Source organism: Artemia franciscana, unplaced genomic scaffold, assembly GCF_032884065.1.
Source record: "Artemia franciscana unplaced genomic scaffold, ASM3288406v1 Scaffold_1174, whole genome shotgun sequence".
NCBI lineage: Eukaryota > Metazoa > Arthropoda > Branchiopoda > Anostraca > Artemiidae > Artemia > Artemia franciscana.
In genome coordinates this window covers 211,541-237,033 of record NW_027062754.1, presented here as the reverse complement: position 1 = coordinate 237,033, position 25,493 = coordinate 211,541, and the positions used below count along the sequence as shown (strand labels likewise).

Here is a 25,493-nt window from a genome sequence, read left to right as displayed (position 1 = left end):
CCTGAAGTAAAACGTGCAAAGCAAAAAGCCAAATTTTGGCTACGTATGTGGATATCATGTGACCGACCATCGTCCGGAGCTGTTTTCTCTGTGAAACAAAAGTGTAAACTTGAATATAAGGCCAGTTTGAAGAGAGCATGCTTGAATGCATGGCCAGGCCCCACCGATAAGGCCTGGAATAAGGTTATTAATAGTGAGAAATGTTCCCCATCTATCCTATCTTGTCTCCGGCTAGTAAATTTTGTTGATCATTATAAGCGTGTGTTCAGTGTATTTAAGTCTTCTTCAGTCTTTTTATTATAATTTGCTTAAACCACTTTTACCATACCGTCTCCTGCAGGCTCATGTCCAGCCTGTAGCAATACCTGAAATTCACCGGGCTTTAAGAAAAATTAAGCGTTCAAATAGACTTGATGGTGACGGCCTTACTTACCAAATTTTCGCTTATGATTGTCCTGCTCTACTTAACCATTTACAAATATTTTTCCAGTCTTGCTTAGCACAGTCGCTTGTTCCTAATAGTTTCCTTTGTTGCCGTGTAACGTCTATTCAAAAGCCAGGCAAGGACCCCACGTCGTGTGTAAATTATCGTCCCATTACAGTATCGTGTTTTTTAAGTAAGTTGCTTGAACATTTGTTACTACCAGAAATTGAGTCGAATTGGGATTTTACGCCTTTTCAATTTGGTTTTCGGATAAGTTTCGGTTGCTCCCATGCACATCACGTTTTAAGCCGACTCATGAAAGATGGCGTAAAAACTAAAATGTCTTTATACTGTCTTAATGTTGATATTTCTGGAGCTTTCGACAATATTGTGCACTCTCAGGCTTGTCATATAGAAATGACAACTCACCACAGCACCAATCCGCCTGGGGCGAACACAGCTACGCGTTCTGCTCCCCCTCCCAATCCATTCAGAGCCTTCCTTTTTATGCCCTCCCAGGAAGTTAACATTTCAAACAAATTTTCTTTGCATCCTCCCACCCGAACCCCAGATGACCTACTTTCTCTTTAGCCCTAAACAGTTGACTGAGAAGGATATTCCGTCATTTTTCATCCGCAGAACGTGCCCTAGAAATTCCAACTGTTATCTAAGAAAAATTAAGCGACAAAAACTGGGTTTCAATTCCAACAAAGCAGTCAACAAAAAATAAAAACATAACAACATTTTAATTAACAAATATTCCGAATTTTTCGGCCCCACGTCCGGGAGCCTTTCTCGACGAAAAAAAGGGGAAAAAATGCTTTTAAAATACGCCACAAAAAATACTCCGACTATTCACACACAGAAAAGAAAAAAAATAAGTAAAAAATGAATTGTTCTTATCTTTTTTGTTGTTGTTTTTTTCTCTTCTATGTGTTTAGTTGTTCGTTCCATTTGTTTTTGTTTTTTTTTTCGTTGAGAAAGTCTTTTTTCTTTTTTTCTTTTTGTTTTCCCAGCTCACCTTTTAACGTTCTTCTGACTTTATTTGCAGCATTTTCTATATAAACCACATCATCAGTTTTAGGAGCAGACAATATTGAGCTGTGTTTCTTCTTGACTTCGTCGATATCTACTTTGATTTTGTCGATGTTCTCTCTTATCTCATCTACCTGTAGAAGGAAAAGTCGTGACTAAATCTATAAAAGGGCTGGGGTACTTTTATGAAATACCCCCTGCAGCTGAAGTGGTTCATGCATTAACGCACTGTAAACTGGTTTCTTTCGCTATTTTCTTTCAACTTAGCGTTAGGAAAGACAAAGAGAAAAAACAGAATAGATGGGAATATATATATATAATTTAAGCTATTTATTTGCAAATTAGTGGGGAGGGGTTAAGTATTTGGACAGCGTGAACAATATCATTGGACAGCACGAACAATATCATAGGACAGCGTGAACAATATCATTGAATATATAAATAATTGTAGCCAAACGATTTTAAATGCAGAACCGCTGTACTTTACCCCTACCCCACCACACTAATGTGCCAATATATAGCCCAAATTTGTTTCCAAAGTATTATATTTTCATCCCGCTTACCTATGTTTAATTAGGATTAACCTATATTTACTTCTTGAGCTGCAGGGGTATATCATACAAGTACCGTGCTAGTTCTAGGAGCCGAAAAGAAAAATAAACCTATTTTCCGAAATTTCCTTGAGAAGAAAAATTCTATTAATGGACGTCACTGTCAGAATTCAAAGAATGAAGAGCTAAATCAGTTTTCAATTGAATCGGATATAGTCCTTACTGAATATTAAATAAATAATAAAAAAGTTTTTTGTTAAACGGAAAGTAAGGAGCGACATTAAAACTTAAAACGAACAGAAATTACTTCGTATATGGAGCTGCTTCCTTATCTACGCCCCGCTCTTTATGCTAAAGTTTGACTTTTTCTCTTACATCTACTTTTTAGAACAGTAAATAACTTTAGCGTAAAGAGCGGGGCGTCGATGAAGAAGCAGCCCCTTTCATATACGAAGTTATTTCTGTTAGTTTTAAGTTTAAATGCCGCTCCTTACTTTCCGTTAAAAAAAACTTGTTTTAAAAAAATTAATTTCTGAACGTTTTTGAATCCATGAATGTTTTGATTTCAGCTCTCCGCAGATGAATAATTAAAACCAAATTTGCATATATTTTTTTTTTTTTGGCTAAACGGCTTTCTCATAGTTTTGATCGAATGATTTTGAGAGAAAAAGGAGTGGGGAAGGAGGCCTAGTTGCCCTCCGATTTTTTGGTTACTTAAAAAGGCAACTAGAACTTTTAATTTTTTACGAATGTTTTTAATAGTAAAAGATATACGTAACTTACAAATTAGCTTACGTAACCAGCCTCTATATTCTCATGTTTTTATTACGTATATGAGGGGGTTCACCCCCTCGTCAGTACCTCGTTCTTTACACTACAGCTTCAATTCTGTCGCAATTTCTTCAGACTGACCCCTGTGTCACAAAAGCCGTTGAATAAATAGTTGAAATTACTAAAAATACTTTAGCGTAAAGAGTTGGGTATTAGGATGAGGTGAGCCCTTCATATGCGTAATAATTTCTGTTCGTTTTAAGTTTTAATGCTTCTCCTTACTTTTAGTTGAAAAAACTTTTTCATATTTATTTTTTCATATTTATTTTTTCATATATAATGCTAGAAAATCCTGCGCTCCCTTCATGAAAATTTTCTTCCCTCATGACGAATTCCTCCAATAAAAGTTCCCCCAACATATCCCCCTCTTCTCAACCTCCCCAACCTAAAAATCCCCCTGAAAATGTCTGTACACTTCCAAATAACCATTACTATATGTAAGCACTGGACAAAGTTTGTAACTTGTGTCCCCTCCCACGGGGACTGTGAGGGAGTGAGTCGTCCCCAAAGACATAGTTAAAAGGTTTTTCGACTACGCTGAATAAAATGGATATCTTAGAGTTGTATGTACTTAGGCTATGTATTTATTTATAACCCATCATACAAAATAATGAAGTGATGGAGTACATTGAAGAAAAAAGGGGAAAAAGAAGAAGAAAGAAACAACATATCGTAATTACATTCTAAAATACAAACAAAAATAATTCCACGTCAAAAAACAACATTTTGCCATTCATGGCCGGTTTGCTTATTGCATATGTGTACATTCAGCTCAGCTAACTTAGCACACGGGTCAGACAAGCTATATTTTTTTCATCAAATAGGAGTTGCGGGTCAATGGAGGAACTCGCAACAGAAACTTAGCAAATTTGAAGAAAACGCGCTTCATCCTATGATGGTCAGATTCACTAAATATAGGGTAAAACGGTACTAAATACAGAATATGTGGCAAGACGACACTATTGTAAATCCTCGCAAGATGGGCTCTATTCAAATCAAACTGAGAACTAACAATTGTACCATATGCATGACGGATTTTCGTTTCCATACTTTCTAGTATCAAAAGCCTAGTTTTCTTCAGATTTTTTCCAATAGGAAGGCCAAGATATTTCAACTTAACACAAGGTTTTACTTTTGTACCATTCAGATCTATAGATATATTATCTGATCTAGTCGTATCTATTTCATTAAAAATCAAAACATCACATCTTTCAGCATTTAGGGAAAGCCAAATATCACAATAGTTTTTACATATCTCCAAAAAACATTTTTCTAGCCCGCTGATAGTCCTACTAATATTAAAACCGTCGTCTGCATAACATAATATCGACCAATCAGTACCTTTATATATACAGCACGAAGAAAGTTGGCACTGAGCTGGAAGCGTTGCATTATTATAAACCGTGGGAGAAGTAACCGCACCCTGCTTAACCCCGATATGAATTGGTCAGCAAATTGCTTACAGGTGTACGTATTTTTGCTTTCATATGGCAGTACATGTACAAAAGAGTACATGTCTAGCAATACACCACGGTTCAAAAGCTCATACATTGCTTGGGGATGCAACAACAAATCAAATGCTTTACTAACATCATATGTTCCAAGCGCTAGAATACCACCAGATTTATCTACATCGATCAACAAATTGCACAGACATTTTAAAGCATGGAAACAACCAAGCTTAGGCTGGAAGCCAAACTGGAAGGAGGCATGTAACAGATAGAACGTAGGTTATTAATTATAAGTAATTCAAATACCTTCACAAAAACTCTTGAAACTGTTATAGGTCGATACGATGAGGATTCAGACGGATCCTTCCCTTTTTAGAATCGGTGAATTAAGACCAACACAAAAAGAATCTGGAACTATCCCGCAACAAAAAACATTTGGTACAACAAAGAAAGATGACACATAAGCTTATCAGACCCATTTTGTAAAGGAAGGGCGCATATGCCATCATAACCCATAAACTGTCTTTTGTTAAGCTTTCGTATAACATCACGTAATTCACTAGAATTTACTACAAAGGTACCCAGTCCAGGAGTACGTAAGCGGTTATTTAAATCAGTTTCAAATTTCTTGAGAATGTTAACGTCAGGTTTGGTGAACTGACTTTTCAAATATGAATGCCACTGGTACTCACTAATTGTAATTTTGCTTTCCGGAGTTTTATTATTTGCCAAACGAGTTATCCATAACTATTAGTCATTCGCGATCGATTCTGCAATTGCAACACTTTGGCCAACCCGGTGAACTTTGAGCTCCTTGTGAAAGTGGCGCTTAGTAAGTAACCGTAAAGTATTTACAGCTCCGTTTCTAGGTTTATCACAATCATTCCACAGACGTAACCAAAATTTAGAGGACTGACAAGCGGATTTGAGGCTCTCGTTACTGGACCATCCAAATTTTTCGGTTCCAGATCTACACGTTCTCACTGGGACAGCAAATTTCCCGGCATTTTTTAGAGCGTGGGTAATCTGCGCACAATAAAAATTCAGTTCAATACGAAAGTCAGACTTGTCCATCCCAGGTTGCCGTTGGAGCAATTGAAACGGAACTCGAATTTTATCTAGCATGAAGTCACACTCCCCTTGGAAGATACCCTTATCAATCTTGTCCTAAGATTTAACACGTAAAAATTTTGATTTCCTTTTGGCAAATTCAGAAGAGGGAGTATCTCGGACCAGTGGCGCCATTTCAGAAAACCTTAGGGGGGGCAAAAAATCGATTTTGGGCCCCCATCCAGCCTTAAAAATTTTAAAATTTTCGAACATGCCTTTAGGTACCGTACTACCTTTGGGGTTAGCATTTTGCAGCTTATTTAGGGACCAAAAACAGAGCCAAAATAGAACATTTACTGTATAAATCAGAAACTTACGTACAGTTACTTCAGCAATGGATATCTCCTTTGCTTCATTTTTGCGAAGTCGTCGACAAGCTTCTCAAAATTGAGCTCCTTCACTGCAGCTTTCTCAGAGAATATAAGCAGCAAATGCGAAAGTCGCTCGTTTTCCATCGTTGTCCGGAGGTAGTCCTTCACAAACGTCAACACAGAGAAAAAAAGTTCATTTGAGCACGTTGTGAGCGGGAGTGTGAGGACTACCCTGACGACCTTAAGAAGCTCAGAATAAGCTTCTTTCAATCTTCCGAGGCGTTCGAAGACATCTAAAGCGTTTGCCGGTTTCTGTGGAAGCTGCGACACAAATGCACGAGCTATTAAAGCTTGACACTTCAGCTGCATAGTATCGATTCCCGCCTGATCGAAGTATGTCGCGATCACAAGAAGTAAATCTGAGTCCATAAAATCTTTGGATTTGGGGTTAAGGCAACGTGTGGCTTCTAGCACTGGCAGCTGGACAGAAAAACGCTCTTCAAACTCATTTAACACTCTGTCCAAAACCTCGTAGAACTCTCTCCGCATTTTGTCTTCCGTTGTTGTGCTTTCGGAGTCAATGTTGTGCTTTCCAATTGTTGTTGTCGTCAAATAGTCTCTTAGTCTTCCGGATATCTTCTGAACTTGTTTTGATTTAACAGGTATGGCTGAAGAGAGAGCACTTGTTTCCGACAGATCAGCTCCGACATTAATGGCCATCTCTTTAGACTTGCCGTATAGGACACGAAAATACTCGTCATCACGCATTTTCCTCAGTTCGTTCTTTGTTGCACTGATTAAAGTGCAAGCTTCTGAGATGACCAGATCTGCTGCCTGTAGTTGTTCAGAAAGAGGGTTTATCACTGCAAGAATTTCGTGAATGACATGCAAACTGAATATGAAGGGAAACGACTCTAGCTGGTTCTTAAGGCCCGTAGCTTCTGCCGCTGCCTCCCTGTCAGAAGATTCTTGAACTACTGACAGAACTGCGAGTATGCAGTCATATCTAACCAGGATCTTAGCCACTGATCTATACCAGTAAGACCAACTTGTCACTACTGTCCTTTCAAGCGTTAGCACAGGCACATTGGCAGTTTTCTGGGCCTCGATGAACAACTGGTATCGAGTGTTGCTGTTGGAGACGAAACTGTAAACTGTTTGCAAAACTGAAGGTTAAGTCTATGGGAATGACAGTGTGTGTACACCGCTTGTGGTGCTTTTTCCCGGAGACGGGCCTGTACTCCTGAAAAGTGTCCGCTTATTACACTGGCCCCGTCATAGCACTGTCCACCATACTTTGACCAGTCAAGGCCGATACCCTTTATTTCGTTGTAAATGAAGTCGGCCAAACTCTCAGCGTCAACCTTGCGCATGTGGTAGCAACCTATGGCCCTTTCTTTGATTTTCAGGTCATGAACATAGTGCACTAAGATCACGAGTTGTTCCTTTTTCGAGAGGTCTTTTGTCTTGTTAGCAAGAACGGCAAAATATTTTGCTTCTCTGACTTCTTTTGCAATAGAACTTTTGATTTCATTTCCTATGTCCTCAATGTAGTCGTTTTGGTACTCGTGTGACATGTAATGGCCATAGGCCTTACAAGAGTTTTTCATCAAGTCCGGGTTGATTTCTGTTAAAAGATGTACTGTCTCTACGAAATTCCCTTGATTGGCACTAGACTCCCCTTCATCATGGCCACGAAACGCAAGACCTTGCCGTCCAAGTAATACTGTAGTTTTTAGTAGAGCTTTTACGTACTGTCTATTCTCTAGTATTTCCTTTTCACGTTCTTTGGAGAGGCATGACGCAACAGATTCGGCCGCCTCCGTCTCAATAGCTTTAAACTGAGTCAAAGAAATGGTACATGCTTTGTGTCGGTCGCTGTTTTCGTGCTGCCGTATCAGTTCAGAAATGTCTTTCCACTTTCTAAATCCTACGTCAATGAATGCTCTAGCTCCATACCTTTCGCCTGATCTTAGCGAGGATCCACTGAAATGTCGGCAATTGAAACAGAACACCGAGTCCTGTTCTTTCGAATATTCGAGCCATGGGTATGCCAAGAAATAGGAGCTGTTAAATTTTCGTGTGCGATTCCCGATGGTAGTGGCGGGATAGTCAGTCAAAACTGGTTGGCAGGGGTTATCATACGGGTTCACGGACAAATCGGTACTGATCGTTCTGGAAGCCATTTCCTCCGTTTGTGGTTCGCGCAGGTTTGTCTCCTCAGAAATGTGTCTCACGTCCAGGGTCTGCTCGTTTGTCGGTAAAACTTCGGTTGCCGATGGGTTGTCCCTTGACGTCCCAGCATCACTATCCTACAGAGTAATCAAGTTTTAATTAAAAACAAATTAAAAGTGATGTCCCAGTTACTTCTTTTACCAGTACTTCACCGATAGTTATATTTCTAGTTTACTAAATACTCGACAAAATTTGCAACTTGGATGTGTCCTCTTGTAAATTATTAAGTTTCATCCAGATGGGATAGTTATTCGAAGTATCAAAGAATAGGTCGCTGAGTATTCTTTTTTTATGGCACTTGCCCTTCGGCCAAGTGCCATATAGCGATCGCAATTTCTGTCCGTCCGTCGGTCTGTCCAGGTTTTGCTAGTTCGGGCACTTCCACATACGCTAGGACGATGAAACTTGGCAGGCATATCAGGGACCCCAAATGATTAAGTTGGAAATAGTCACTTCCCCGATCCGAGCATCGTGGGGGGAGTGGAGGGAGGGGGAATCCGGAATCTTGAGGTATTTGCAACTTTTGAACGGGTAATCGGATCTTAATGAAACTTGATATTTAGACCTCGTGTCTCAGACATCCCACTTCAAATCCGGACCGGATCCGGTGACTTTCGGGGGAGTTAGAGGGGGGACCGGAAATATTGGGAAACGCTTATAGACTGGAGGGATCGGGGTGAAACTTGGTCGGAAGAAGAGTCATAAGTCCTAGATACGTCATTAACATAACTGGACCGGATCCGGGCACTGTGGGGGACTTGGGGGGGGGGGGTCCGGATTTCATATGAGCTCTTAGCTCTTGTTCATAGTGAGTTTACACATAAACTATTATTTTTATGATTATGCTAGTTTTAACATTTAGTCCTTTTATATTAGTCCTATAGGTACTTTTTGGCATTCAGGCGTCATTATTGCCCAAATTATTATAATGATAAGTAGGTTGAAAGGCTAATTGAAATTGGATTAGAATAATAATATTTTGCTCTTGTATGTAGTCTAACCTATTTATTTGACTAGATCTTCTAAGGCTTTATTTCCATTTTTGAGACAGTTAGAAATCTACATTTTATTGGATCAAAGCCGTTACATGTGATTTTTGATGCTTGCCGTACATCGCGTAATTTGAGCTAAAACGATGAATCATGGAATGAATCTTTGACTCTGTTTACTTCACAGTATTTAGTTGAGGGTATTAGCGTTTTTGTCGAACAACTTTTTTAATATAGACTACAGAAATCACCCTTAGTTAATTATTATCTTCAAGGAACAGCTCCATTCCATTGACAATAAAAGAGGAAATAAAAGAATCAAATAAAAGAATCAAAAGGAGATTAATCAAATAAAATAAAAGAGGAGATTAATTCAATACGGAATGTTTGAAAAGGCCATTCTGGCAATTTTACATATGCTGAGAACTCAAATGTGGGTTATGCTGAGAGCTCTTATTTAAAATTCCGACAAGATCTGTTGACATTGGGGGGTGGTGGAGGGGGAAACCGGAAATCTTGGAAAACGCTTAGAGTGGAGAAATTGGGATGAAACTTAGTGAGTAGAATAAACAAATGTTGTAGATACGTGATTGACGTAACCGTAATGGATCCGCTCTCTTTGGAGAAGTTAGGGGGTGGGATTCAGTGCTTTGGCGAGTTTGGTGCTTCTGGACGTGCTAGGACGATGAAAATTAGTGGGCGTGTCAGGGAGCTGCATAAATTGACTTGATAAAGTCGTTTTCTAGATTAGACCATCTGGGGGGCTAAAGGGAGAGGAAAAGTAAGAAAAAAATTAGGTATTTATAACTTACGAGTGGGTGATCGGATCTTAATGAATTTTGATATTTAGAAGGGCCTCGTGACTCACAGCTTTTATTTTAAATCCCAACCGGCATTAAGCCTCTGATTTTCTTTTTAAATCAATATATTGATTCTTAGAATTTTGCTAGAGCTCATTCCAAAGTGAACAGATCCGTTCCAATTATGTCAATCACGTATCTATAGCTTGTGCTTATTATTCCCATCAAGTTTCATCGTGATCCCCCCACACTAAGCGTTTTCAAAGTTTTTAGACCCCCCCCCAATTCAACCCCACTTTAATGACTCTGGATCCGGTCAGAACTTAAAGTAAGAGATCCGATTTAGGAGGTCCTTCTAAATATGAAATTTCATTAAGATCCGATCACTCCATCGTAAGTTAAAAATACCTAATTTTGTCTAATTTTTCAGAATTAACCCTCCCCCACCCAACTCCCCCAAATAGAACAGATCCGTTCCGTTTATGTAAATCACGTATCTAGGACAACTGCTTATTTTTTCCACCAAGTTTCATACTGATCCCTCCACTCTAAGCGTTTTCCAAGATTTTAGGTCCCCCCTCCAACTCCCCCAAATGTCACCAAATCCGATCCAGATTTAAGATAACAGTTCTGAGACATGATATCCTTCTAAATATCAAATTTCATTAAGATTTGACCACCCGTTGGTAAGTTAGAAATACTTCATTTTTTCTATTTCTTCCGATTTGACCCCCCCCACTCCCCCCAGATGGTCGAATCAGGGAAACAATTTTTAATTTAATCTGGTCTATACGCCTGCCAAATTTCATCGTCTTAGCTTACGTAGAAATGCCTAAAGTAGCAAAACCGGGACCGACAGACCAACAGAATTTGCGATCGCTATATGTCACTTGGTAGATATCAAGTGCCATAAGAACTAGGACGTGAATTGTACATAATTAACATAGAAAACAACACAAAATTTAGAGCAAGCAACAACAAAAAACATAATCAATTCAACTACGAAGCTATAATCAATTAGTTCGTGGTAACGAACTTCAAGTAAAAAGCGACGCGGCTCAATAGTAACCGAAACTCTAAAACACGGAATTTTGATACCTATAGATGCATCAAAAGAATCAGATTTGTACGCTAATTTCAAATATAAGTTGTATCAAATTTAGTTTTACCCATCAAAAGTTAAGAGCCTGAGAAAATTTGTCTTATGTCCGAAAAAAGGGAAAAACACCCCCCCCCCCCTGAAAGTAATATAACCTTAACAAAAATCTCACCATTTAATTCAGCGCATCACTGAACTTTACTGCAGGAGTTTCAAGCTCCTATCTGCTAAAATGAGGAATTTTGGATTTTTTTGCCAGAAGAAAGATCAAGGACGCGTGTTATTTTTTTTCCAGGGGTGATCGTATTGACCCAGTTGTCCTAGAATATTGCAAGAGGGCTCATTCAAAGGTAAATTAAAAGTTCTAGTGTCCGTTTTCAAATGACCAAAAATTTGGAGAGCAACTAGGCCCCATCCCACCCTCTTTTTACCCTAAGTCACCTGATGCAAAATTTTGAAACAGCCATTTTGTTTAATATATTTGAAAAATCTAATAAATATGTCTTTAAAGATGTCTTAATTGTCCAAAGTCTCTGGGGGAAGGTGTTCAATTTGTGGACTTTGCCCTTTTTTATAAATAGTATAGGTAATTGCGAAGTATACAGACGTTTTCAGTTTTTTTCTGGTGGGGGGGCAGCTCGAGCAGAGGAGGTTATGTAGGAGGATCTTTCCATGGAGAAACTTTTCATAGGGGAGCTGAATTTTCGATCAAGGGGGCACTGGATTTCCAAGCATTATTAAAAAAGAATAAGAAATTAAATGAAAAAAAAGTTTCTTCAACTCAAAGTAAGGAGCAGGATTGAAACTTAAAACGAAAAGAAATTATTACATATGAGAAGGTTCACCCTTTCGTCAATACCTCGCTCTTTACGCTAAAGTTTTTTTTTAGTACTTTCAAAAGAGATATTTATTCTAATCAAACGGCCTTTGAGATTCAGGAGTCATTCTTAAAGAATTGGAACCAAATTTGAACAGCGTAAAGAGCGAGTATTGACAAGGGAGTGAACCCCTTCACATACTTAAAAATTGCTATCCGTTTTGAGCTTTAATGTTTCTTCTTACATTCAGTTGAAAAAACATGTCTTTTTTATTTCATTCAATTAAGTCCAATGTGCTATTCAATTTTATGTTTTGTAGGTTTTTATAGGTTTTATAGGTTTCTGTGATACACTTCTTTATTTATTTTTTTGTTTATGTAGGATTACCTTGCAAAGCTATCATTCCCTTGATTCTATATTTTAACCGAGAATCAATAAACACAAAATATGATGCACGAGTACTGCTGTCGGGTGATTAAACACTTTTTGAAGCAAGGTAAACTGAAGCTAGCCATAGTAATTCATGCGGACGAAAACTTATTAGGTTTGAAATTTCTTATCTTTGTCGCTTTTTGTTCTATCTTTCCTCTTCAAAAGAAGAAACTCAACAAGATTTGTCTGAGCATTATCTTATAAACAGTTCTTGGTAACGAGCTGTAAGTAAGGAGCGACCCGGCTCAATAGTAACCGAAACTCTAAAAAACGGAATTTGATACCAATAGATATGTCAAAAGAACTAAACTTTTATGCTGATTTTAAATACATTTTGTTAAGTTTAGTCTTACCCTTCAAAGGTTACAAGCCTGGCTGAAACACCCTAAGAACTCATATAATCATAATAAAATCATACCATCAGATTCAGCGTATTAAGAGAACCCTATTGTAGAGGCTCCAAGCTCCTATCTGCAAAAATGTGGAATTTTGTACTTCATATTAGAAGAAAGATCACGGATGCGTGTTTATTTATTTATTTTTTTTGCCCAGGGGTGATCATATCGAACCAGTGGGCCAAGACATCGGGAGAGGGCTTATTCTAACGGAAATTCAAAGTTCTAGTGCCCTTTTTAAGTTACCAAAAAAATTGGAGGGCAACTAGGCCCCCTCCCACGCCATTTTTCCCCAAATTCCCCTGACCAAAAATCTGAGATAGCTATTTTGTTCAACATCGTTGAAAGGCCTAATAATAATGTCTATTGGAGATAACATGAAACCCCAGAGCTCTTGGGAAAAGGTCTTCAAGTTAAAAAATGTGACCATTGTTTACATATAGTATTTCTTATTCGGAAGCATGCATACATTTCTAGGGTGGGAAGGGGAGGACGATTTTTTTGGCTGGGGCACTTAGCTCGGGAGAATTTTCCATGGAAAATGAATTTTCTAGGGGATGAACTTTTCAGTGGAAATTGTGTACTGGAAAAATTTTCCAGAATTCCTATACAAAATTTCTTTATATATCTTGCTTTCTATTTACTGGCTCAATTTCACGCTTGGAAGTGTTAAGGGTAATTGTCCCAGTAAATTTTAACCAGGATTGTATTGTTCAGAGGATGTTTCCAAGGGGGATTTCTCCGTGGAGGTGAAGCCAGATTTCCTGGCTTTATTTAAAAAATGATCAGAAATTAAATAGAAAAACAAGTTTTTTCAACTGAAATTAAGGAGCATTATTAAAACTTAAAAATAACAAGAATTATTAAATATACGAGGGGGGTTGCCTCCTCCTCAACACTGCGCTCTTTATCCTAAAGTTTAAATTTTGTCCCAATTCTTTAAAAACGACTCCTCAAACACAAAGGGCGTTTTATTAAAACAGTAAGTAACTTTTTTACAAATGCTGAAAACTTTAGCATGAAGAGCGGGGTGTAGAGGAGGGGGAAGACCCCCTCCTCTATGGGGGCACTGTGGGGGACTTGGGGGGGGGGGTCCGGATTTCTGGCAATTCCGCGAGATCGGTACTTCCTGATGCAATAGGACGATGAAACTTGGCAGGCATATCAGGGACTCGAACAGACTAACTTGAGATTAGTCGTTTCCCCGATCCGACCATCGTGGGGGGAGTGGAGGGATGGGAATCCGGAAACTAGTGGCATGCATAACTTTTAAACGGGTGATCGGATTTCAATGAAACTTGGCAAGTGGAAAGAAATATCGTCTCAGATGTTCCATGTCAAGTCTGGATCTGATCCGATATTTGTGGGGGGGGTGGAGGCGCCCACCGGGAAACTCGTGAAATACTTGTAGTCGAGGGATTGGATAGGGTACGCTCCGATTCCAGTCGAACTTGATGGACGGGAACTGGAGATGTCAAAGATGTGACTTTTATTTTTTCAAGTCGTGTTCGGCCACAGTAGGGGGCCGGGAAATTGTGTGGCTCGCATATGGGTCAAATGAGTGCAGCGATTTAAATGAGACTTGGAATGTAAAGTAAGCATATGCCCTAGATGACATATTTTACTGTCCGAACCAGATCCGACCACGGTCGGGGAGGGGGGGGATTTATTGAAAAATGCTGAGATTCGAGTGAAACTTGATAGGGGGTGAGACAAGATGCTCTAGATGATCCGTTCACGAGTGTCCGAGCCAGATTCGGCCGTGAAAGGGGCAGCTGGAAGGAGGTACCGGAAACCGTGTTGCACGTCTAGGGATTAAACGAATAGGTTTATTGTGCTGAAACTTGGAAGTTACAACAGTCATCTGCTCCAGATGATCCGAGGCGATGACAGAAATGCACCGACTTGAGTGAAACTGCATATTCTATTTCTAGCTCCGAACCGCATTTTTGGGGTGGCGGGTGTGGTTTGTGACGGGCTCATCTCCTTTGTTGTACTGCCTACTCGTAACAAGTGCCATATGAGCTCGTAGCTCTTGTTCTGGTTCGTTCAGTAAGATTGGTCAACGAAACAAAATTTAAAATGTGGTAGATTTACTTACAGTCGGTTTGAAAAACGAAGCCAATCGTCGTTGCATCTTTATTTCTTCTTCTTTCCTTTGGGCTTTTATTTTCCTTTTTTTTGCACCACTCGCACCGGATGAACTTATGTTTCAATAATCCGATTTGAACTTGAACACAACTCAACACTGTTTCACGGTTCTTTATTTGATGAAGGGTAACGAGAAACTAAATACAAAACTGGAATGACACCCTGGTCTGGATACCCTCTTTTCCAGATGTTAGCCTACACATAAATGTGCCGACTGACGGGATTCATTAATCACTGGAGAGACTTCAATGCCACAGAAGTACTCCGAGCCCGGAAAGGACTTTAAAAACCCCTACCAAAAGGGTGACCATAAATTAATTAGGGAGAACGGCAAAAACAGGATACTTTCTTGAAATGCAATAATCGTCGAGTATCTTGAATTTGCTATTTAGTAATAATTCACAGTAGAAATACGGTAAAAAAAAGAGAAAAAAGTAGAACAAGGACGAATAAACAAAGAATTACGTGGTTGAAATTGGGCCCCTCCAGAAATCAGGGGGGGGCATGGCCCCCCCTGCCCCCCCCCCAAATGGCGCCACTGTCTCGGACGGGGATCGACAGAAACAAAGGGATATGGTCACTATATTCACTTTTCAAACCGACTTTCACAATAAGATCTGGATTGGGAGGATGGAGAAAGACTACATGGTCAAGATTAGAAGTGTTTCTAGAAGTCGAAATAAACGAATAATTTCGGTCTTCCCGTACAATCGAGTAGCCGGTTGGTAGAATAGATAGAAACGTTTCAGCTCTAGCACTTGAATTCTCAATCCGTGACTTTGGGAAAATGCCCTCCAATTTTTTGGTCACTTAAAAAGGGCACTGGAACTTTTCATTTCCGTTAGAATGAGCCCTCTCGCAAGACTATAGGGCCACTGGGTCGATGTCGATCACCCCTAAAAAAAACAAAAAAAACAAACAAACAAATAAATAAACACGCATCCGTGATCAGCCTTGTTGCAAAAAAATACAAAATTCCACATTTTTGTAGAGAGGAGCTTGAAAATTTTACGATAGGGTTCTCTGATACGCTGAATCTAATGGTGTGATTTTTTTCCAGATTCTAGGGCTTTTAGCGGTTGTTTCCCCCTATTTTATAAAAATAAGGCAAATTTTCTCAGGCTCGTCACTTTTGATGGGTAGGACTAAACTTGATGAAACTTATATATTTAAAATGATCATTAAAATGCGATTCGTTTGATGTAGCTATTGGTATAAAAATTCAATTTTTTCAGTTTTGGTTACTATTGAGCCGGGTCACTCCTTACTACAGTTCGTTCCCACGAACTGTTTGATTCGATGAGCTTGCGTGTATAACCTAGCACATATTACAAACGTGAGTACTTTTGGGGCGGCAAATTGGAACATTTTGTTGTTGAAATTTGTTACCTGTAGTGCCCCCCCCCCATTGTGATTAAAGATCGTAAAATGGAAAAAGACAAACCTTTCGATCTTGTCCTAGCTTCATAACAGGGATACCCCTTATGGCCATCGGTAGTTATTAAAACCACCAAAGACCAAAAAAATCACGGTAGATATCGAGTCTTATTCTATGGTACCCACTCTGAGCATAATATAGCTGAAGCACATATCCGCAACTGGAATGACCACTTTAAAGAAGCTTGTGCGAGGACAGATAAAAAAAAAGGAGTAAAGGATACGGCATTAGACTTTACAGTCCGTACCGGCGGTGCTGATCTCTGTTTCTTGGCCCTTCAGCCAGGAAGTGCAATGGGGGGTTGGGGGCCAACCATCCTGTGCTTTCGCACACCCTTCCTTTTAGGAAGGAGGACAGGTAAAACGGGACAGAAGGACAGATAAAGACGTAAATAAGGCTTTTGAAGAGCAGCGCTTATCCCCTGATATTTTCAAGACTAAGTAAAAAACCTGCTTATCACTACCCACAAAAACTAAGAGAAAATCCAGCCTAGCACCATCAACTCCAACTTCTGCATCAGCATTAGCTTTAAAAGACGTAATAAATGAAACTCAAGAGGAACTAATGAACACTAAGTCCAGCCTAATGAATGATATTTCTCGCGTCGTTTCAAATACAATGAAAGATCGCCGAGCTTCGGAAATTATCAGTGAAGAAATTGTGAACGAAGTTTATAATTCGATTTCCCTTGAATATAATGCCAAATTTGAAAAAAAAATAAATGAAACAACCCTTCAAAGACTTCATAATGCAGTGAACTTGCTTGAAAATAAAATATCTAAATTAGAAGACAGGCTTGACCAACTAGAGCAGGATACCTTACTCGATACCCTAATTTTCTACGGTGTGAAACCAAATCCCAATGTGGAACTGATAGACACTCTTAATGGAGCGATAACATAGATAATGTGCTTGCAAGATTTCAAAAAAAAATAAAAATGGACCTCTTAAAGGCTAATTGATTCCGCATGCCTGCTACTCAAACTGAGAATGTGACAATCGCCCCCGTTCGTGCAAAATTTTCAAGCTTAGATATTGCACGTGAAGTGTTTGCAGCAAAAAGTAAGTTGGCAAAGTCAGGTGTATTTGTTCTAGAAAACCTAACTAAAAAGCGTCAGGATCAATTAAACGCGGCTCGTAGCACCTTTGGCCCAAGAAGTGTTTGGTCTGATCATGGACAAGTTCTAGCAAAAGTTTTGGGTGAAACTCATATATGCAAAATAAATTATTTGCATGAATGTATTATATTAGTATGTGCCTGGTTAATATTTTCTTGATGCGTATGCTTTCATCAGGTCATTTTTTTACACTTTTTTGTTTTTTTTTACTTTATTTTTTTTCATTTCATGCTCATGGTTCATCCCGAAAATACCAGCTGTGCTATTAATTATTTGTGTGTTTGTAATCCTTTGACAGGTTTTTCTTTTGTAATAGATTTAGGTAAAGATTTTTTTTTTCTTTTTTTTTTCATCTGGTGATTTAAATGGATTTCAAGTAAAACCTGCTTTTGTCAATATTTTAAGTCGTGAGAGACGCCTTTGAGAGCTTGAAAATAATCCTTTTAATCTAATTAGTATTGTGAATAATTCTGTGGGTCAGGTTAATCAAAATATGATTAATATAAACCCTGCTTATAAAACCCTGAAGAAAATATCGTCTCTACGCTTAGCTTGAAGGAGATCTCAATTTTAGTTACTGATATCTCCAATCATTTCCCAATATATTCTCGGTTCAGCTTTAATCAGGGAAAGAATAACCGGGCTCAAGGGTTTTATTCCTATTCTATTAGCCTTGAGAATGAGTTATCTCTTCTTGGTTCTAAATTAGCGAAAAAATCGTGGAGCTTATTTGATAATGGTAAGGATTTTTCTTATTTATTTGATTCGTTTTATGGAACCATAAAAGAGGCTATTCTTAACATTTGTAAAGTACCACCTTCTAATCGCGGGTCTAAAAGGATTGTTCCTCTAAACCCATGGATGACATCCCGACTTCTCAAAAGCTTGAGAAGGAAAAATAATCTCTGGAGGTCTTATAAATGCGCTACGCTTCCAGCGAGTGCTATTCATCTTTGTCAATTCAAGATTTACCAGAATATATATAATTCCTTGTGTAGAAAAGCCGAATCTCTCTGTTATCTAAATAATTTTGCTGCGTGTGACAATGATATTCGTAAAACTTGGAAAATAATAAATTTTGTGCTTAAACCTGGTTCTCAGTCAAGCTCTTTACCTATGAGTATGGTCATTGGTGATGAAGCTGTAGCCTAGCCTAGGGGGTGAGCATAATGTCCAAGAAGCATTCACTTCATTCTTCGCTAGTATTGGTAAAACTATTGCTTCCACAGCTACTTTATCTCCGCCTAAGCCGGACTTTAGATCTTACCTCGGGCCGTCTTGTATTAAGTCTATGTTTCTAGACCCAGTAACAGAAAGCGAAATTACTAAAATAGTTAATGGCTTGAAAAACTCGTCCTCATCTGGGCCATATTCTATTACTACTAAGGTAGTTAAATCTATTTTTCCTTCAAAAGTTGTGCCTCTAAAAAACTTGTTAATCTTTCATTTAAATATGGCGTTTTTTCGGATGCTCTCCAGCGTGCTCGGATTATTGTTCTGTATAAAGGTGGGACAGGAAATGATTCAGAAAATTATCAACCAATTTAGTAAAATCTTCGAAAAGGCTATGCTTCCTCGTCTCCTTAAATTTCTAAAATCTAAAAGTTTCATCATGATTTTCAATTTGGTTTCCGAATGAAGCACTCCACTGAGCGTGCCTGTATGACCCTTTTGAATTATATACATTCTGCATTGGATTCGGGATTATTTCAGGCTGATATATTCCCGGATATTTGCAAGGTATTCGATTCCTTAATCCATGAAAATCTTCTATCGAATATGTCTCATTTTGGCATCAGGGGTAATATAATTTCTTGGTTTCAATCTTATGTGAATGATAGGTTAATTTCTGTCAATCCACTTTTCCGTTCACCCTCACAAGTGAATTTTGGCGTCCCTCAGAGATCGGTTTAAGGGCCAGTGCTATTTTTGATTTATGTAAATGATCTTTTTTATAAAGTAAAAAGCAGAAACCTATTAATTGCTGGAGACACTGTCATCCTAAACCTTCCCTTACCCATAGTACCAGCTATAGTTCGCCATCTTCTGATGTCCTTGTTTGTTTTGCTGATGATAGCACACTTGGCACTTCAGGAAATTGTGAATCTGAGCTTCGATTAAATTTGGAAAATTTGTTTGAGAGTAATTTTATGGCTTGATGCTAATTATGTTACCCTAAATTATTCTAAGTCCAGTTTTGTGATATTTTTGCATGTTTCTCAGGTTTATCCCCAGTTATCAGAAATTCATCTGCCAAATGGAATAATTCATAGATCTAAAGATTGATATGTTCGTTTTTTGGGCATTCTTGTTGATGAAAATTTGTCTTTCAAACGTCACATTGATTTGATAAAAATGAAGATATGAGTCTCATACATCACTACATCATGCATCACTTTCATTATAAAGTGGAGAAATATTTTCACAGAAATAAAAAAGACAGTTTTTGCCATATACTCGTATACAGAAAACAAGAAGCCGACTTGCAGAAACGAAGATAAATTACCACTTATTCAACGTGTGTAGAAAGGATCACATTACGAGAATTGTTGATAACATCTTCTTCTGCTAACAACTCAATATCCACCCACCGTTTCAATCGCCCACCCGTTTGATGCTGACCAGCTGGGGCCAAAAAAAGAAGTTCGTCCCAGAATAGGAAAGAAAGAGTTCATGAAAAAGGACTTAAGAGAAATTCGGAACTTCATGAAAGATCCCTTTTTCAGCCTCTGTTAAAAAGAATTACATTATGAAGATGGTTAATAACTTCTTCTTCATCAGCTAACAACTCACTGGGGCACCGACCCACTTGATGTCTATCAGCTGGGACCAAACGAAAAGCAGGTCATCCCTTAATTGGAAGGGTAATCATTACAAAATATTTGAAAGAAATTTGAAACTTCATGGTAGAACCCCTTTTCAGTTTCTGTGAATAAAAATCATATTACGAAGATTGTTGATAAACTCTTCTTCATCTGCTAATAGGTCATAGCAGCGTATATTCACATGAGGCCAACTTCTGTTCAACTTCTGTTATAAAGGTTGAAATTCCACATTTGTGAACTTAGGGAACTCATTACCCATGGACTGAATATTCTAAAAAAAAAACACTCACCCCCTCCAATAGGCCCAATCTTTTAAAGATCCACAAGGATCGTGGCGATCATTGCTTCTACCAAAATTCGGGCCATGTCACAACAATAATTCCATGTTTAGCTCAGTATTAGTGTTTCTCAGTGATTTTAGTTTTATTTATTTAGTGATCTTATTTTCTGGCAAGATATTTGAATTTGAATCTGATGATGACGGGCACATTCTAATTATATGAATCACGTATCTAAGACTTTTGCTTATTTTTCCCACCAAGTTTCATCCCGATCCCTCCAATCTAAGGGTTTTCCATGATTTTAGGTTCCCCCACCCCAACTCCCCCCAATGTCACCAGATCCCATCGAGATTTAAAATAAGAGCTTGAAGACACGATATCCTTCTAAATATCAAATTTCATTGAGATCCAATCACCCGTTCGCAAGTTAAAAATGCCTCATTTTTTTCTATTTTTTCAGAATTAACCCCCCCCCAGCTATCCCAAAGAGAGCAGATCTGTTCCGCTTATGTCAATCATGTATCTAAGACTTGTGCTTATTTTTCCCACCAAGTTTCATCTCGATCCCTACACTCTAAGTGTTTTCCAAGATTTTAGGTTTCCCCCCTCCCAACTCCCCCACCAATGTCACCAGATCTGGTCGAGATTTAAAATAATAGCTCTGACACGCGATATCCTTCCAAACATATAATTTTATTAAGATCTGATCAACCGTTCGTAAATTAAAAATACTCAATTTCTTTCCAAATTAACGAGCCCCCCACTCCCCCTGGATGGTCAAATCTGGAAAACGACTATTTCTAATTTAATCTGGCCCGGTCCCTGATACGCCTGCCAAATTTCATCGTCCTAGCTTACCTGGAAGTGCCTATAGTAGCAAAACCGGGACCGACAGAATTGTGTTGCGAGAGTAACACTTTGGTTTTGTCCCTTTTTTTTTTTTTTTTTTTTTTTTTTTTTTTTTTTTTTTTTTTTTTTTTTTTTATGCCGCTGATGTCGGCTTATTCCTGGAAACTGATAAGGGTCTAACCAGTGCGGTTTTTATGGGAAGTGTGGACCTCAGGCCGGATTGATGAATATGGCATAACATTTTGGAAAGTTCCGCAGAACTCTTGCCTGGGGCCAAAGAGGATGGTTTTTGATTGCCCACGAGCCAGAGCCTATGGTGTGCGAAATGAAGTGGAGTTATGTAGCCTATGTCAGAGAGGAGTATCTGAAGTTGAGCAGCCAAGCTTTCGTTTCATCAAACCATGTTTCTGCTTTCGAGTGGAAAGCTCCGTTCTGGCAGACAATCAGGCAGGCACCACTTTCAAATTGAAGATGGACTAAAATCTATAAGTGTTAAATATATGCGGTAGTTACCTGGCCCCACAGCCAATATATCTTCTTTAAGTGATAAATAGAAAAATTTACAGAAGCAAAAAGCGGTATTTTCCCACGGGTCCGAAAGTGCTGCCGTGATTTCGGCTGGGTTTATCATTTGTTCTTTTCGGACTTGAGATTGAGGTAGAGAAATGTTATCAGATATACCTCTTAAACTTTAAAAGTTCTGTCATTGCTAAAGAAATTGGAGCTTATCCTTTGCTCCTTTCTAAGTGGTGACGGTAGAAAGTTGGCCTACGGCAAAAAAATCCACTTTTGAAATAAGACAGATGGAATTTTTTTCGACGGCAATCGATAGTTCTTGATGAGCTGATCAAAGTATATGTCATCCATTTTTTTGGTACAAAAATTCCTTCTTGAGATATACTAGTTTTAAACTTTCAGGGGGTTGACAACTTCAGTAGTAAGGTGCACACTGAAACCAAAAATAGGCCGATACCAATTGTGAAACATGAAGGGGACTTGTAAGGAAAGGTTTCAAAACCTTTCCAAATTTCACTTTTTGGTGTACCTATCATTTGTTTCCAGTGTATTTGATGGTAAGACCGAGTTGGTTCCAGTGGTAAGACATGTAGGGGACTTGTAAATAATAATCGTCTGTTCGGCTACAATCATCTTTAGTGAAGAGGGGTTTGTAACTTTTGCTAGTTGGTGTAGCCTACCCATACTCACCGTAACCAAGAACTAAGTGTTTACCCAACGGGTACAGTTAGTACGGGTACGGGTACGCGACGCAACATTTAGTCCCTTCTTTCAATATTCTTTTGTTATTATTGTTTTTTCAACGCTCGGGAATAGCCTTTGATCATATGATTACTGATCGCGTTCTTCTTTGAACGTAACGTTTTAAAAGCTTCGATAGGCCGACAACTTCAGCGTTTAACCGATAGCAAAGAAACAAAACCAAAGTGTTGTTATCGCAACACTTTATTTGGCGAAGCCGGACAAAGGTTGTCGCAACACTTCACGTTGCTCAGGCAACGTAGGTCTAGTTTGCGATGGCTATTTGCGATGGCTATATGTCACTTGATTAATACCAAGTGCCATAAAAACCGGACCAAGATGCAAATGCACCAGAGAACGTAAAAAACATAAGCGAAATTAAATTTTGTCACGGGTGGACAAGGCAGATGTCTCTTGAACAAGGAACTTGGTTTTACCTTTGTAACATTAACTTTTAAAGAATTAAATTTGAAGTCAATTTATTCCAATACATATATAAAATCAGTAATTGATAGTGCAATGTTTTTATTAAATCTTTCTTAGGAATTACAAGTAGGTTTCAAAGTCTCGAGTTGATTTCAAAGGCGCTTTGATAAATTTCAGCGAACATACGTGTTCCAAGGTAATATACACTGAATTGTTGGTGGACGAGGACGCAAGAGGATATAGGCCGAGCTATTACCGAGTCGTGATTAAGCTGTATATAATTTACATATAGTGTTCTAAACAAACCGAAGGGTTGTATTTATGCTTATACGTGAATAATCTCAAGATGTTGTATCTCTAAAAATATTCTGCAATTCAAATTATGTAAATATGACATGATGCCACACAAAAAGATTCTTTTTTTCTAGAATCACTAACATGTTTCCAGGGTATTCTCCAACATTAAGTTTTGTAAACATGACATCTGATATACAAAAGACGATAATTAAACTCCCAAAAATATAGTGCTTTACCACCACCAACCTTCCCCCTCTTCTCATAGAGACACACAAATACTCAATTCTGATTATTAGAATACTTGAATATTTTTGAATTTAATCACCAACCAGCTTATGACGAGATATACTTAACAACGAAAGTAAAACTCGGCTTAGGGGGAAGTGGTTCCCATCCAGCAATCTCGGAGATGTCTACTTAAAGAAGTTTTCTAATCTAAGGCTTTTGTAAAGATATCCGCTATCTTTTGCCACGCTTCAGGTGTCTTGAGACTTAATGAAGCTACTCCTAATGAAATAAGTTTTTTTTTTACTGAAAGTAAGGAGCAACATTGAAGCTTAAAACGAAGAGAAATTATTTCGTATATAAAAGGGGCTGTCCCCTCCTCAACGCACCCCTCTTTACGCTAAAGTTTGACTCTTTCTCACAACTCTATTTTTTAAACTATAAAAAACTTTTGCGCAAAGAGGGAGGCGTTGAGGAGAGGACAACCCCTTTCATATTCGGAATAATTTCTGTGTGTTTTAAGTTTTAATGTCGCTCCTTACTTTCAGCTGAAAAAAATTGTTTGTTTTTTTTAATTTAATTTCTGATTGTTTTTGAATTAATGTATGTTTTGATTTTGGCTCACCGAACATGAATAATAAAACAAAATTTGCATTTTATTTTTCGGCTAAATGGCTTTCTCATAGTTTTGATCAAACGATATTAGTAAAAAAAGGGGTGGGGGAGAAGACATAGTTGACCTCGAATTTTCGGTTACTTAAAAAGGCAACTAGAACTTTTATTTTTTTACTAACATTTTTATTAGTAATAAACATACGTAACTTACGAATTAACTTAGGTAACGAACTTATATGTTCTTATTACGTATAAAAGTGGATACGTCCCTTAGTCAATACCTCGCTCTTTACACTGAAGCTTGAATTCTGTCCCAATTCTTTAAGAAAGACCCCTGATTCACAAAGGCCGTAGAATAAATAGTTGAAATGACTAACAATACTTAATCGCAAAGAGCTAAGTATTGAGGAGGAGACGAACCCACTTATCTACGTAATAATTTCTGTTCGTTTCAAGTTTTAATACTGCTCCTTACTTCCTGTTGAAAAAACTTTTTTATTTATTTTCTCATAGTTTATTTTTTAATAATGCTAGAAAATCCTGCGCCCTCTTTATGGAAATTCTCTTCCCTGATGATAAATTCTTCCATAGAAAGATCCTCCTACGGAGCCCTCTCCTCATACTCCCTCCCAACCTGATAAAGTTCCCCTGAAAACGCCGGTACATTTCCCAAAAACCATTACTATATGTAAACAATGGTAAAAGATTTTAACCCCCTGGGGACTGTGGGGGATAAGTTGTCCCCAAAGACATAGTTATTAGTTTGTTCGATTATGCTGAACAAAGTGGCTATCTCAACATTTTGATCCGGTGACTATGGGAGAAAAATGAGCGTGGGAGGTGGGCCTAGGTGCCTATCAATTATTTTGACCACTTGTATAGGTGGTCACATTCAAATGAGCCATCTCGCGACATTCTAAGACCACTGGGTCGATACGATAGCCCCTGAAAAAAAAAACACGCATCCGTGGTCTTTCTTCTGGCAAAAACAAAAACAAAATTCCGCATTAATCATATATAGGAGCTTGAAACCTCTAAAGTAGGGTTCTCTGATGCGCTATATCTGATAGTGTGATTTTCGTTGATTATATGACTTTTAGGGGGTGTTTCCCCTAATTTCTAAAATAATACAAATTTTCTCAGGCTCGTTACTTTTGATGAGTAAGATAAAGACTAGGCTACTTGATGAAACTTAGGTATTTAAAATCAGCATAAAAATACGATTTTTATGCAACTATTGGTATCAAAATTCCGTTTTTCAGATTGTTGGTTACTATTGAGACGGGTTGCTCTTTACTACAGTTCGCTCCCACGAACTGTTTGATAAAGACAAGTTTAGATTGACTATTCCCTTTCAATTTTTTAACATGCCAATACAATATTTTCCTACTATGCTGCTACTAAATTTTATTAGATTCTTGGACAACTTTTTAAGACATAAGAAGAAGAAGAAGAGTTCACCTATTGTGTTAGGTGCAATTATTCTGCACATAATGTAGTAAGAATTGTTTTCTAACATCACATTGTTCA

General features: G+C 38.2%; 2 protein-coding genes across 2 annotated transcripts in view; both read right to left on the bottom strand.

Moving 5' to 3' along the window:
- Positions 1 to 1,338: 1,338 nt before the first annotated feature.
- Positions 1,339 to 25,493, bottom strand: part of LOC136042364 (syntaxin-like) — a 51,213-nt gene continuing 27,058 nt past the window's right edge. Inside the window, exon 3 of the mRNA XM_065727332.1 lies at positions 1,339 to 1,593. Coding sequence (XP_065583404.1) covers positions 1,354 to 1,593 — 240 coding nt within the window. The 3' untranslated portion in view covers positions 1,339 to 1,353. The remainder of the gene's footprint in view (positions 1,594 to 25,493) is intronic.
- On the bottom strand, positions 5,043 to 21,206 carry LOC136042359 (zinc finger MYM-type protein 1-like). The gene is made up of 4 exons (XM_065727326.1): positions 14,583 to 21,206; positions 6,917 to 8,025; positions 5,945 to 6,845; positions 5,043 to 5,459 (listed from the first exon to the last, which is right to left on the bottom strand). The coding sequence occupies exons 1-4, from the start codon at positions 14,616 to 14,618 to the stop codon at positions 5,043 to 5,045; spliced, it is 2,463 nt and encodes an 820-aa protein (XP_065583398.1). The 5' UTR covers positions 14,619 to 21,206.

Coding starts and splice junctions, on each gene's coding strand:
- LOC136042359 (XM_065727326.1), bottom strand. CDS start 14,618: ATGCAACGACGATTGGCTTCGTTTTTCAAACCGACT. Junction 8,026..14,582: donor CTTCGTTTTTCAAACCGACT/GTAAGTAAATCT, acceptor ATTACTCTGTAG/GATAGTGATGCTGGGACGTC. Junction 5,460..5,944: donor AGCTTCTTAAGGTCGTCAGG/GTAGTCCTCACA, acceptor GTTAAATCTTAG/GACAAGATTGATAAGGGTAT.